Source organism: Ischnura elegans, chromosome 9 (genome assembly GCF_921293095.1).
Source record: "Ischnura elegans chromosome 9, ioIscEleg1.1, whole genome shotgun sequence".
NCBI lineage: Eukaryota > Metazoa > Arthropoda > Insecta > Odonata > Coenagrionidae > Ischnura > Ischnura elegans.
In genome coordinates, this window is record NC_060254.1 from 69,937,569 (window position 1) to 69,950,763 (window position 13,195).

Here is a 13,195-nt window from a genome sequence, read left to right on the forward strand (position 1 = left end):
CTTTATTAAATTGAAATATTAGTAATGTGCGCGTCATTTCAAAAAGAATAAAACCAAACACGACGTATTTCTGAGTTCATTTAAGCATTTTACGAAAAGAAATAAATGTCAAAATACGACGGAGACTTAGCATTCTGGCGAAACTCGATATGAGCAGCAGAGCTTCTCGGAAGTTGATGCGGTATTTTTTTCCGAAAACATATATCAAGTTACAATTTATGATTGGTGCTATAAATCTTTATTGTTACAGTCCCAGACAAAGGGATATTTTCTCAGAATATTTGGTTTCTCCCTGATAGCAATTCCAATTCATCTTATTATCTCGTGAGAACTCCCAAAGATGGACCGAAAATAATTGAAGAAAATCCGGTGGAGAAGAGCTTGTATTTTACAAACTGCCTCAGATTGTCAGCTAACACTAGGCAGCAGCAGTGGGGGTAAAGCGATGTTAGTTGAATTAATTATATGCCCAATTGTTTCCATAAAATTAAAATATTCCATTAATCAGATTAATTCCTGTTCGAATCCTTTAAAGGAAATCAAAATTACTCCCTAAAATCTTGTTGCCTGCTGCATAGGCAACCGAGTCAAACATTCCAGCATTCATCATTTAGTATTCGAGGTATTCGAAATTCGAGTTATTCGAATATTCGAGCAATGATTTAATATTCGAATTCGATATTCGAATTCGAGAAATCTGCTATTCGACCCATCTCTAATTGGTACAATGTCAGGGAATAGCCCACTGTTTACCATTCATACTTTTTTCTGAGCATCGGCATCCAACTTAGTTGCATCTATCTTTCTTAAGCCACCATATACATACATAGATAGAAAATGGCATCTTCACACAATTTCTCACCAAAATTCATGGTAACTCCCTCAGCCTTGCTTGACAATACCACCAGGAATACAAATAAAAATGTTCAGTGAATGTAAACTACTGCAATTATAAAGACTGGAGATTACTCCATTGCAAAGCATGACTACAGATGAGCTTGTTTATCATAAGGATGATTGATGAGGGCTGACTACATATTTAATACATCACAACCAAGCATTGTTGCAAATGGCATTCCTTTTTGAGCTTTACTTAGAAGCAAAAACTGGTTATACCACGCCACTTATTTGATAAATAATTATCAAAGAAAAAAACAGCTCACTAGCCAGCAGTGTTGCAGCCACCAATATGGCAAGTACACCCAAGAGCGAAAATTCCAGAGGAAAAATAATTTTCCTGGACTATGATTCAAATTAGAGTCTCCCAAAGAGACACCACATGTTCTCCCATACAAACTAACAAGGTGTCTTATTCTTCTATGGAATTTTAGAACAGAAAACCAGTGTTTAGGTTGGAATTTTAGGGGGGAAAAATTGACATCCTTGACCTTTTCATTGAAAAGTTGATGACATTGAAAACTCTCGCTAAACAAATCACCACCTCTCCTCCATGCATCAGCCACACAGGGTAGTTTACTATCTTGTGAGCTTTAACGGGAAATAACCACTAGCCAGAATCCATTAATTACGACAGCAGGGTCAGCCTTAAATAACATTAAATGTGAAAACCCCTTCTTAGCTACTCATCCCAGTCTGCCTCAACCAAAAGGACTTGTCTTACATCAAAGATTTTAATGCCTTCATGACCTAGTTCATTGGCAGGACCATAGTTTCCTCGAATGAAAAATACTTTGTTAAAAGCTGATATCTAATACAAACTATTTTAAAAGCAGGATTTTTAGAAGAAAATAATGACCATTCTTGCTGGAGATGGCAGGGAGTTTACTAAAGGTGGGAGTTTTTTTTATGCAGGCACTCTATAAATGCACTCCAAGATATTTAATCACGCATAATGGTACTTAGAGATGCTAACTTCTCAAATATAACTTACACAAGGTGAAAACCTGATAGCAATCACCAAGTTTGAGATATGCTCAAGACCACATCAGCTGCCAAACCAATATACAGCCCAACTATTTAGATCATTTAAAAATTTTGACCCAAAGAAACATGTATATTCAGGCTAAGCAGCATATGTCATCAATCTTTTAGCCAACGAAAGATAATAAAATATAAGTTGATCTTCTGGTAATGGGTACATCACTAGGCGTAAGGGAATTACCATTACCTTCAGGAGAACATTTTGTCAGCTCACATTGCTTGCACAGCGTAACAAATTGGGATCTTCTAGTCCGCTCACCAAAGAATGGATGACTGGGCTTCCCACTGCTTTCTTCTTTCTTACTGGGAGATTCCGAAGATGAGGGTTTAGGCTCCTCTTTCTCCTCATCATCTTCGGAAGACGATGACACCCTCCTTGACCTCCTCTTCTTGGAAACTTTAGGGATGTCCTCGTCATCACTTGCCTCGCAAGTCTTTTCTACTGGTTCAGGGGAAGGCTCTTTCTTCACCTCCTCATCTTCCGACTTCTCAACCTCCTCGGTGCTTGCTTCCTTCTTCAACACATCCACTTTCAGCGTCTCACCTTGACTGCTTTTCTTTCCTTTTGGTCTCCCCCTCCCCTTTCCTGTCCCTTTGGGAGATTTCTTATCCTTTGGAGGAGGTGAGACATCCACATCCTAAGGATAGCAATAAAATTAGGAATTAAGTGTGGCTGATTCCTCACATGAACTACCATTTAAGAGTACCCAGAAATGATTATGACATGGAAACATATCAAAATGAAAAAACTGCAAGGTAATGCAACAATATATACCATGGTTCCCATTCAAACTAAAATATAAAATATAACTAATAACTTCAGGCTTTATTTTGTGAAACCTCTCCATATTGGAAGTAAGGAAATAAAACTTTGTAAGGTTCACTGTTATATAATTATGGGAACGACCCGGGTTTCGTAACTTGGTTACATCGTCAGGTGACTGATCTTGCATGCATCATACATTTATACACAAAGTACACAAGTGACTGTGAGGACATCTATTGGAAAGGAAAAGGACTGGTTGAAAGATCGGGGGTGAGGGTTAAACACGGGCTGAAATAGGGAGAGGGGGTGGGTTAAAGTGGGTGAGGAGACGAGAGCTAAAAGAGGTGGTGGTGTTGGGGAAGAAAGAGAGGATTAGCGGGGTACATTGAGTTTTCTAAATCACAATAGTCTATGGGAGGTCGTTGAGTCCGGCTGTGGAAGGTGCTGGTATGGGTTAATGATTTCCCCGAAGGACATGGGTCACTGGGGGAATTTTGGTAAAGGCACTGCTCCTCAATGAACTCCTACAGTGACAACCTTTAAATTTTCAAGTGCCTATCCACCTGTGTGCCGTTGAACTTTCCAAGAACGAATACTAAGCAGTGCCTTTACCATAATTAAATAACAGTGGACCTTACAAAGTTTTATTTCCTTACTTCCTAAAATATTAAAACTTCTTATCGTTATATTATTCTTATCCAGTTTTTCATGGTCTACATGTCATCAAATTCACGGTTTGTAGATAAGGAATTTTAGGTATAAATATTGATCACGAAACAATCATCGGCTGCACGTTAACTAAAAATTAACGAAATGCGACCGACGCCATGAATGCATACGCAGCTATGAAAGTGTCTTTCTCTCATGACATCACCTATCGATAGTGGAAACGAGACTCCAGGGCGGGCTCGCAAGGTTACACTCTTGGGGCAGGGACTATAAGCGCAAGCTTTTCTCCTCTGCACCCAGAATGGGAAGGACGGGAAGGAACAAGGAAGGAGGCACAACCGCGATAGGAACCCGACAATGCCTCCTGGGAGTGGATAGGGAAGGGACGAGGAATCCCGTACCGTCACAAGGCGGGCGGGTCCTACCCTAGCGAAACCAGGAAAGGCCATTAATATTCTAACGATCTTGGAGGACCATTCTATGAGGAAGAAGGATCCAACGATCAAATCGTTAGATATCACCTATCGATAGCAAAATTCAGCTCCAACTAAAGGTTGTGAGCGGGAAAATGGAGGGAGTAGGGCGGCAGGGAAGTGAAGAAGTGTCTGAATTTTCGCCAGGGTTAATGAATACTTTGGTTAGCAGTCTTCCGACTTTGGTACAGGCTTAAGGTCAATGCGTAATCATGGCACACGGACCAATAATTGCGCTTCGAATATACGTGTGCAGATAAATTTGTGGACAGTGTCTGCGCGTGACTGACGTTGAAATGTGATAGACATTTTGATTTTTCTTTTGATCTGCCAATTGTAGTTCTAAAATCAAGTTTGAGAGATTTTTTAAGGCCTAATGATGAAATTCACGGCTTTTTTCATGGTAGACAAAATTCACGGCTTATTCACGGTTGAGTGGGAACCCTGTATATGTAATTCTAGCACCAGGGCCAGTTCAAGACATTTTTCTAGTGTAAGCCCACATCATTCCATGCCCCCTCTCCCCAAAAAATAACCTTGAGAGTTAGTATGGATTCGTTCTGGATACATTTAAAAATAAATACAAATACTTTAAGAATAAGGGTTGAAACTTAGATATTAAGCGCCAACTTTAAACGTGCTTGTTCTCATATATTGAATGTGATATTTTTAGAGCTTAAACACTAACTGCATATATATTGGACTGAGCACTTCGGCACCCACTTTTGCTTGGCACCTAACATGGCTGCATACATTTCTTACCGCTTAAACTGGCCCTGTCTAACACCAAGAAGACGAGTTCAGCACCAACTAGCAAGACAAGCATGGGTCATTTTGAACCAGTCAGTTTTTCAGCTTCCAAGAGCTGATTTTTCACCCTCTGCTATAAATTTTTTTCAATCAGTGCTGAGCCGTGAATGGTAACTAACGTAAAGCCAAGCAAATCCAAGTAAGACCTCTAGACAACCCCAAATTAAATTTCTAGCAGTGTGATATGGTTCAAGGAGAAAAACTGGCCCCTCAAACCTGAATGTATTAATCCAAATATGTACCTTAAATTAGTTAGGGACTCTATAATCTTCTATACTAACAAACTTTCAGGTTGTAGTACTGAGCAAGCAAGTGAAATAAACATTACTTTTTCTCAAATTTAATTTGAAAAGAATAACACTATGTTCTCAGGCACATATGCTATGCAGATATGTAATGTTTTAATTCCACAAAACTTATTCCTCTTCTTATATGCACATAAGCCAAAAGGTCACTTATAAACATAGACACAACAGCACCATGCACACCTACCATAGCTTCTTCCTCCTCTTCCACAGAAACAGATTTCTTCCCCTTCGATCTAGCAGGAGACATCTTCTTTCCTTTAGAAGGTCTTTCCTTCTTCTCATTTGTCATTTTTTCTGTACTTTCCTTTTCTTCAATTTCCTTATCTTTTTCCTCGGTGGCCTCTTTCTTCTCCTGCACTGGTTTTTTCTTTGCATTCTGCATCATGATATCCATTATGGACTTAGCACCCACAGATGGTTTAGCTTTGGAGGCTGTAAAAATAAGTACATTACTTAATACAGTTGGACCCTTAAGATAAGGATTAAGATGAAAGAAGTGCTACATATATAAACTGCTTTCTAGGGGGACACTTTCCATAATGGTTGGAATCCAAAGCAATCAACTCTATATGTTCTCCCACACATGTGTAATGCAGATATGTATGTATAGCATTTTTTAATCAAATCCTAATAAATACCTGAACTCAAAGCAGAAACTGGGCTTTTAGTTGGGGAAGGTTTAACAGAAGATGGGCCCTGTTGGTTCTTATCATTTGTCGGTTCAGGCAAATCTTGCATGGGTGTTCTAGAGCTGTAAAAGAATCACAAATTTCTTATTTGCAGTGTCTTTACAATAATCTGTTTACTTTGGAAAATAATGAAAATAAATTGATAGGAAAAAATCAGACCTTTTGGATTTGGTATCCCCATCATCATCTTTGCTCCTCTTCCTTTTCCTTGCAGTTTCTTTGCTAGTTGGACTCTCTTTCTTTTCATGTTTTATTTGCTTTGAAGTTCCTGGTTTCGCCAAGTTACTGCAGAGAAAGTGGATATTTTGGGGGATGGCAAGAGGAATGTGAAGGGAACCATTTGTTCCAAGCTTGCTTGGCTTCAAGAGCACCAACAGTCGTGAGCAGTGCTTCCATGCCATCATTTAAGGAGAGTCTTAGGAAAGCTCAACTCAATTCATTTAGGAGAGGAGTCTATGCATGGAGGGTTTGCATAACAGGGCATTGGGAGAGGCAGGAAGAACCAGGATCAGACTGGTAGTACTAAATGATGACGTCACCTTAAATTTACAACACTAGCTTTGTAAACATTCCTCCAAAACCCCGGGATTCCAGAGGAATTATTCAAGATACCGATTCCTTCTACAATCACACAGAGGAAAATCCAATCTGAGTGGTGACTCAGGTATGCCTCTCTATAAATTTTATATATGTAATGCAGTCAAGAACTGCATTTATTGTTGGTCACAAAATTGATTCAGGAATCTACAATTAATAAAAAACACAAAAAGCATCAATCATCAAGGAAAACTAAGGCTAATTCATAAAACTTTAACTTAACTAACTTTTACAAATTTTATCATTTGCCTTGGCTGCTAGGAACATGATCAGTTTCTTGATATTGCTCGAGCCACACAATGATTCCACCACACAGTTAACCATTGTTACAATGAGAATGTCTCTAACATAAGACAGCAATACGCATAATCTATAATCTAAGATACTTTGTGATGGCTAACTCTTCCCTCGTTTTGTTGCCTGGCTATCTAAATTCACGCGTTTAGAGCCATATCTGTTATAAAGGCAGGTGCCAATGACAAGCCAGTGAGACATGGCATCCAATTCATTTCACATCTTGCAGCAGTGGCATAATCAGAGCTGGCCAAATAAAGCATTAACTTCGGTGAATTAAAGCAACATCATCAGATGCATATACAGGAAATGACGGTCTTAAATACCCTGGGATACATGGGGGCGGGTGCTGGACAAGAGGGGGTGGTTGAGTGAGAGCGAGGGAAGGTGGGGGGGAAAAACCCAGGAAGAGGAAGGCTGGGAAGGTGGTGCGGTGTGTCACACTAAGTCGTTAGGTCGGGGGGCGGGGTAAGGGTTAGGATTGTGGTCAGTAATGATGGGTGTGAGAGGTAGGTTGAGTAATGGGGAGTGGGAAAGGAAAATTACATCGTAAAGAAATTTTAAAATTAATGTGAAATTTACAAAGTTTTTTCATTCTAATATGAGGCAATTTCACGAAGTTACGCCGCAAACCATTCACTTCTGAGTTAGGTACAATGCATATAAGTTAGAGCAGAGGCACCAACTACACCTAATATATTGTTGTAGCCTAGGGCTTACCAAGCCCATGAAAAAAATGAATATTTTAGCTAAATTTCAGCAGCCAGTAACCCATGAAAGTCACTTGCACTTGGCAGACACATAGTCACCAGTTTGATATTTAAATGGGACATTCAATGAAACTGTCTCTATCTGATATCCTTTGGCTAGATATTATTTATTTGTCCATGCAAACTTACTGTCACCAGATAAAGTCTTATTAAAAAAAGAGAATAACCTACTTAAAAAGGAGAAACATTTAGGAAACAAACAGTTCTTTCTTAGGGATCAATGACAATTTTACTGGCAACTGAAAACCAGTAGCCCGCAAAATAATGTCATTCACCTTGCGATATTAATAAACAGTGGTATAGCCAGGGGGAGGTACGGGCCTCCCCAAAATATAAAAACAAAATTATTTTCCTTCATATAAGAAAACAAAATATTTTAAAAATCATGAATTTCACAATATTTTTTAAACAAATACAGTTTTTTTGATTATGAAAAGTGTGAAAAATAGTTTAAAACCTATTACTAAGTGCCCTATTTTTCAAATAATTTCCCCCTGGCTTTGGACCCCCACCCGAACAAAATTCCTGGCTACACGATTGCTAATAAACATAGTTTCTTTAAAAGACAGGACATTTTAATCTTAAAAACCTAAAGCGTTTTAAAATATTAGAGATCTGAAAACTCAAATCCTCCAAATACCAAGCAAAAACAGGAAAGCCCCACGTACATTTTTACTTAGCATGTAAAACAATAATTTCATTAATTTTCAACAAAAGCGGACGTTTAAGACGAATATGATTAGTGAAATAGCATCTGAATTTGGATAACTTGCTACATATTGGGTAAGACACGATAAATAAGGAAGAGAACAGGCTTCATGTATGGAATTAAGAGTAATAGGCTAAACTGAAGTGGGAAATTGGGTACCAACTTGTGAGATTATGTTTCACATACACCAACACTAATTGGTAGTATAACAATGATAATAAAAGCAATATTAATGAACCTAAAATACTTTACCATTCAATACAATCTGCCCTAATTTTTATTGTTTAAATAATTTTCATATTTTTACAGCAGCAGTTATTAAATTTATTTTCACCTTTCAACGTAAACTCTTTGAGACCGAGCATCATCTATAGATGACGACTGACTGCACTCGGCAGCCTCAACCTTGAAAGCTCCGTTCTTTGCTTTCCCTTTACTTAGCGATCTTGGATCTTCACAAATGTCGGTAGTAGGTTCTCAGGCATCTACAATTTGCGTCAGCTCTGGTTGCAAGCTTTCCTCTGTCACCAGTGCCCTCAAAACATTCGTGCACTTTTTTACAAGGTAATTTTCACTTAATTATGTTGTTAGTGTTGTAAATAATTTCTCTATTCTCTATTTTCAATATTTCTCCACTAATTCATTGCCAATCATTCTCTAATTATGCAGGCATAAATTTACTGTTTTTTAAATTTTTTTTATTTCTTAAAGCTCCAGAAACTTGGAAAGGAATTCTTTGATACAAGTACATAAGTTCTATTATGCTGAGTCTCAAATTCATTGCTCTAATACTTTTTTATTGTTCGCGAAGAATTTTTATTTTTATTATTAAAAAATAAAACTAACTCTAAATCGTGCCATCAAAATTCAGGATAGTTTAATAGGGTAGTTTCCTTCATCAAAGAAAACGATAGGCATTGATTGCGATTCGTTACCCACCATTAGTGTATTCATAATACACAAATTATTTGGTTTTTGAAATACCGGTTTAGACGAATGGCAAGGGTCAAATTTTATCCTCATTTGAAAAAGGCCAGATTGGCGCCCATGCTATTCCACTCCGCGTGACGTCACAAGGACCTAGTTTCTACACGAGAGGATAGGAGTTACACATCGTCTGAGGTTACCAATGCATGCATGAGGCACAGAGCTCAGTGAAACATGTCTTAATAATCACCTATTAAAACTGGCTAAGGTCGGAAAGTTTTCTTCGTTTGATAAGGTATTAATAAACCTTTTTTAAGCCAAGCGCTACCATTCAGCAAGGTACTCAGCTATCCGCTAGCATCCTGCGTCCTATCAGCGCTCAGAGCCTCGATCAAGGTCACTTCACAAGGAGAGAGGGGGAACCAGAAATGCGTCGCACGGACTTTCCTACTTACGCGTTGCGTTTTTGCGCGCTTGAAATTTTTCACTTTTCATTTAATCGCGAAAAATATATATCGTCATTTAAAAATCTAAAAGCGCAAAATACGTACTCCAGGAGTCATAATCTTTCGATTTAGGCAATAAAAAAATAATAGGAAACCACCCTATTATAAAATGAAGTGCACCACCCATCACGGCAATATTTCAGCTGCAGATGAAGGGAAGGCATCATCAGCATGTTTAGGTAATAATTTTTGATTGAACAGATAATAGACAATATTTAAGTATGTAGAGCATATTAAATCGGAACATGATCACCAGTATTGACATTTTCTACCAAATGCTTATTTCTCAAGATGACAAGAAACCTATCTCGTCATGTAATAGATTCACGGGAGGCAGTGACCGTATCCACCACGGCATATTCTCCTTGTGATAACAAAACTTAAAAATGGTTCAGGTGATTAGGGATTATTCATGTAATGCATATAATGCTTTTGAATTCTGATCTCCTGTTACAGAAGCCTGGCACGCAAAAACTGAACTTCAACTCATTGAGGTTGTCTATAATAGACACCTTTGCCAAAGGCCAGACAAGAAGAAATTAGCCTTTATCATGGGGTTGTTCTTTATAATCAATTCTGAAGAATTTCGAAAAGAGGAATAAGACCCTTGTCACTATACCTTCTCCAATGTCATCATAAAATTGTACAATATCGTAAAAAAGTTGTATTCATATTTTAATAATTTGTAATTTAAATTGTTAACATTTAAATTATTTTAAATATGGAAAATAATTAAGAATCCACTATTGACAAATATGGAACATCGTTTCATATTTTAATTTCATGTCGCTAATAATTTATTACAACCATAACGTAAATTATTATTGTAATTGAATTTGTATGTCATGATGTTGTAAAATTATGTAATATACTTATTGAAAATATCCATTATATATGGTTGTGTTAAAATATTAGTAAATAGGGATTGAATACTCTGTAAAATGCTTGGCTGAATTTTTTCCCTTGCTCACTCACACCAAGTAATTTACCGTATTTCCCGGCCGATAAGACGCACTTTTTTTTCTCCTAAATGTGCTGTAAAATTTGCCTGCGTCTTATGCGCCGATGGTATACGGATATCACGGGTATAACTTCGTCCTATAATAAGCAACCGTTTTGACAGGATAAATAATTACCATTAAGTATTTTTTAGTGTATCAGGCATTGAAAATAGTTCAATTCATTAAAAATTTTGATAATAGCACTCTTTTGAGCAGGTTGTTAGAAATAAAGTTTTAATACGTCGATGTCTAACTCCTTTAAAAAAATTCCCGGATAAGTCAGAAATGCATACAATGTAGCATGTTTAGTTTAATCTTGCAATGGGTGCTGCTGCAAAACTTACATACATTGAGCTAAAGGAGATGTCATCTACATGCTAATACATTGTATCTCTCACGATAAACTCACGAGTCTACCGGCACCACCGGCACTCAACCTTAGGTAACAAAGTATGAGCTCGGTGTTCCGTCAGTTCAGCCGTAATACGTATCTTTCTATTTAGTCTGCACATGTGCTTCTAAGCACAGAAACTTGGTAATTTCTGTATAAAAAGTCAAAATTGGAATAACCTAATGGGATCTAAAGAGAGAAGATTGTCGTACAGTATTGCGTTTAAACTTGAAGTCGTGAAATATGCTTCGGAACACGGCAACCGGGCAGCTGCAAGGCGTTTCGGCCCACCTCCAACCGAGAAGATGATACGAGAATGGCGGAAGCAGAAGGTAGATTTAATGAATGCAAATAAGAGTAAGAAAACTTTACGTTCATGTTCTCCGAAATGGCCGAAGCTTGAGGAGCACGTTAAGACCTGGATAATAAATCACAGGAAGAACGGGATCACTGTTTCAACAAAAATGATTTTAATGGAAGCGAGAAAGTTGGCGATAGATATGTCTATTGCCGATTTTTCTGGGACAACGTCGTGGTGTGAAAGATTTATGAAGAGAAATGGTCTGTGCATGCGTACTAAAACCACAATAGCACAAAAACTGCCACCCGAATACGAAAGAAAAATCATCGAATTCCAAAAATACGTACTTAACCTGAGAAAAATGAAGTGTTTTGAAATAGGACAGATAGGAAATATGGATGAGGTTCCTTTGACATTTGATGTGCCATCAAATAGAACTGTGGACGTTAAAGGTGCAAAGACAGTTACGATAAAGACTTCCGGCAACGAAAAAACACGCTATACTGTTGTCCTTGCGTGTTGTGCTGATGGTTCAAAACTCCCTCCTTTGTTGATCTTTAAACGAAAAACGCTGCCTAAGTGTACAATTCCACATGGAATTTATATTCATGTTCATCCTAAGGGATGGATGGATGGAGAGGGTATGAAACTGTGGTTGCAGAGGGTGTGGTCCCGGCGTCCAGGTGGACTTCTGAAGAAATCGTCTTCGTTAGTGTGCGATCAGTTTAAGGCCCATATAACAGAGTCCGCAAAAATCCTTGCTACAGAACTGAAGACGCATCTTGCTGTGATTCCTGGTGGATTGACTTCTCAACTGCAGCCTTTGGATGTTTCAATCAATAAACCATTCAAGGGATTTACGCGTGAAGAATGGATAAAGTGGATTGAGGCACCAACTCACGATTTCACACCGACCGGAAGAATGAAACGGCCGTCAATTTCTACCGTTTGTGAGTGGGTGAAAAAGTCCTGGCAGAAAGTAAAAACTGAGACTATCATAAAGTCTTTCAAAAAGTGTGGAATCAGCAATGCGCTGGATGGAAGTGAAGATGACATTTTGTATGAGGAAAGTGACGACTCCCGAGAAAATATGTACGTGAATGATTTTAGCAGCAGTGATGAGGAATTTCTGGGGTTCTATGATGAATAAACTCTGATATATTTGCACATTAATAATTTTAAAATTTTTTAATATTAAAGTTCCGTTTTTATGTAAAATTTTATCATTAAAATTCTTTTTTGTATTATCCAAGTATTTTAGTTTTTTTCGTAAATTCTAACCTGAAAAATCCAGGTGCGTCTTATGCGCCGGTGCGTCTTATAGGCCGGGAAATACGGTACTTTTCCAATATACGCAACAACATTGAGAAACTACGCCGTGAAGCAGTGAAAGCATTTCTGTTCTATTTTAGAAACTATTGTACATATTATTCAAATGTATTTCAATATTCTTGTTTACCAGGGTAAACTTCGTCAATCACGAAATCCTGAATGGAAGAGGAAATGCCTCTTGTTGGAAAGAAGGGTTTGATGGCCGTGCATTTCTTTTGTAAGCAATACGCTCGGTCCCTCCAAGCCTTGAAGGAGTCCGTGATATTGTCCTTAGAACAAAAACGCTTTAAGATGTGATCAATGAAACCCAGACAGCACATCTTTGAATACTAACTGCATATATGAGAATGAGAAAGAGCCAGATGAGGCTATTATACTATAAACAACTTGACGAATGGTCAAAGCATGATTATGTTTGCAACACGCAGAGAACTTTCACAGTCGTGCTCGAGATAATTAAACGAGGAATTTCTCAGTTTAACTTCAACTGTAACCAAACGAACGTGCACACAAATAACAAAAACTGATGCTTACCAGTCCGATACATCTTCGGGCTTCTTGGTTTCAGCATTGGAAACTCGGGTGAAAAAAGTCCTGAAATACGAAAGCAATAATTTAACAAATAAAAACTGGAAAAACAAGAAATATGGAATCTTAAACATGTTGTTGAGTACGCCAAAAACCAAATCCAAATGTACAATTTCGCCCACA

At 37.9% G+C, this 13,195-nt stretch overlaps 1 protein-coding gene across 2 annotated transcripts in view; it reads right to left on the reverse strand.

Moving 5' to 3' along the window:
- The window catches only part of LOC124165307 (DNA ligase 1), a 46,104-nt gene that overhangs the window by 32,716 nt on the left and 193 nt on the right, over positions 1–13,195 (reverse strand). Inside the window, exons 2-6 of one of the 2 annotated variants that reach the window (XM_046542660.1) lie at positions 13,019–13,078; positions 5,816–5,941; positions 5,606–5,718; positions 5,152–5,399; positions 2,201–2,579 (exon numbers count right to left, since the gene is read on the reverse strand). In XM_046542660.1, the coding sequence (XP_046398616.1) occupies positions 2,201–2,579; positions 5,152–5,399; positions 5,606–5,718; positions 5,816–5,941; positions 13,019–13,078 (926 nt within the window). Of the gene's footprint in view, positions 1–2,128; positions 2,580–5,151; positions 5,400–5,605; positions 5,719–5,815; positions 5,942–13,018; positions 13,079–13,195 lie in introns of both variants that reach the window. The other variant, XM_046542659.1, reaches the window with a different exon arrangement.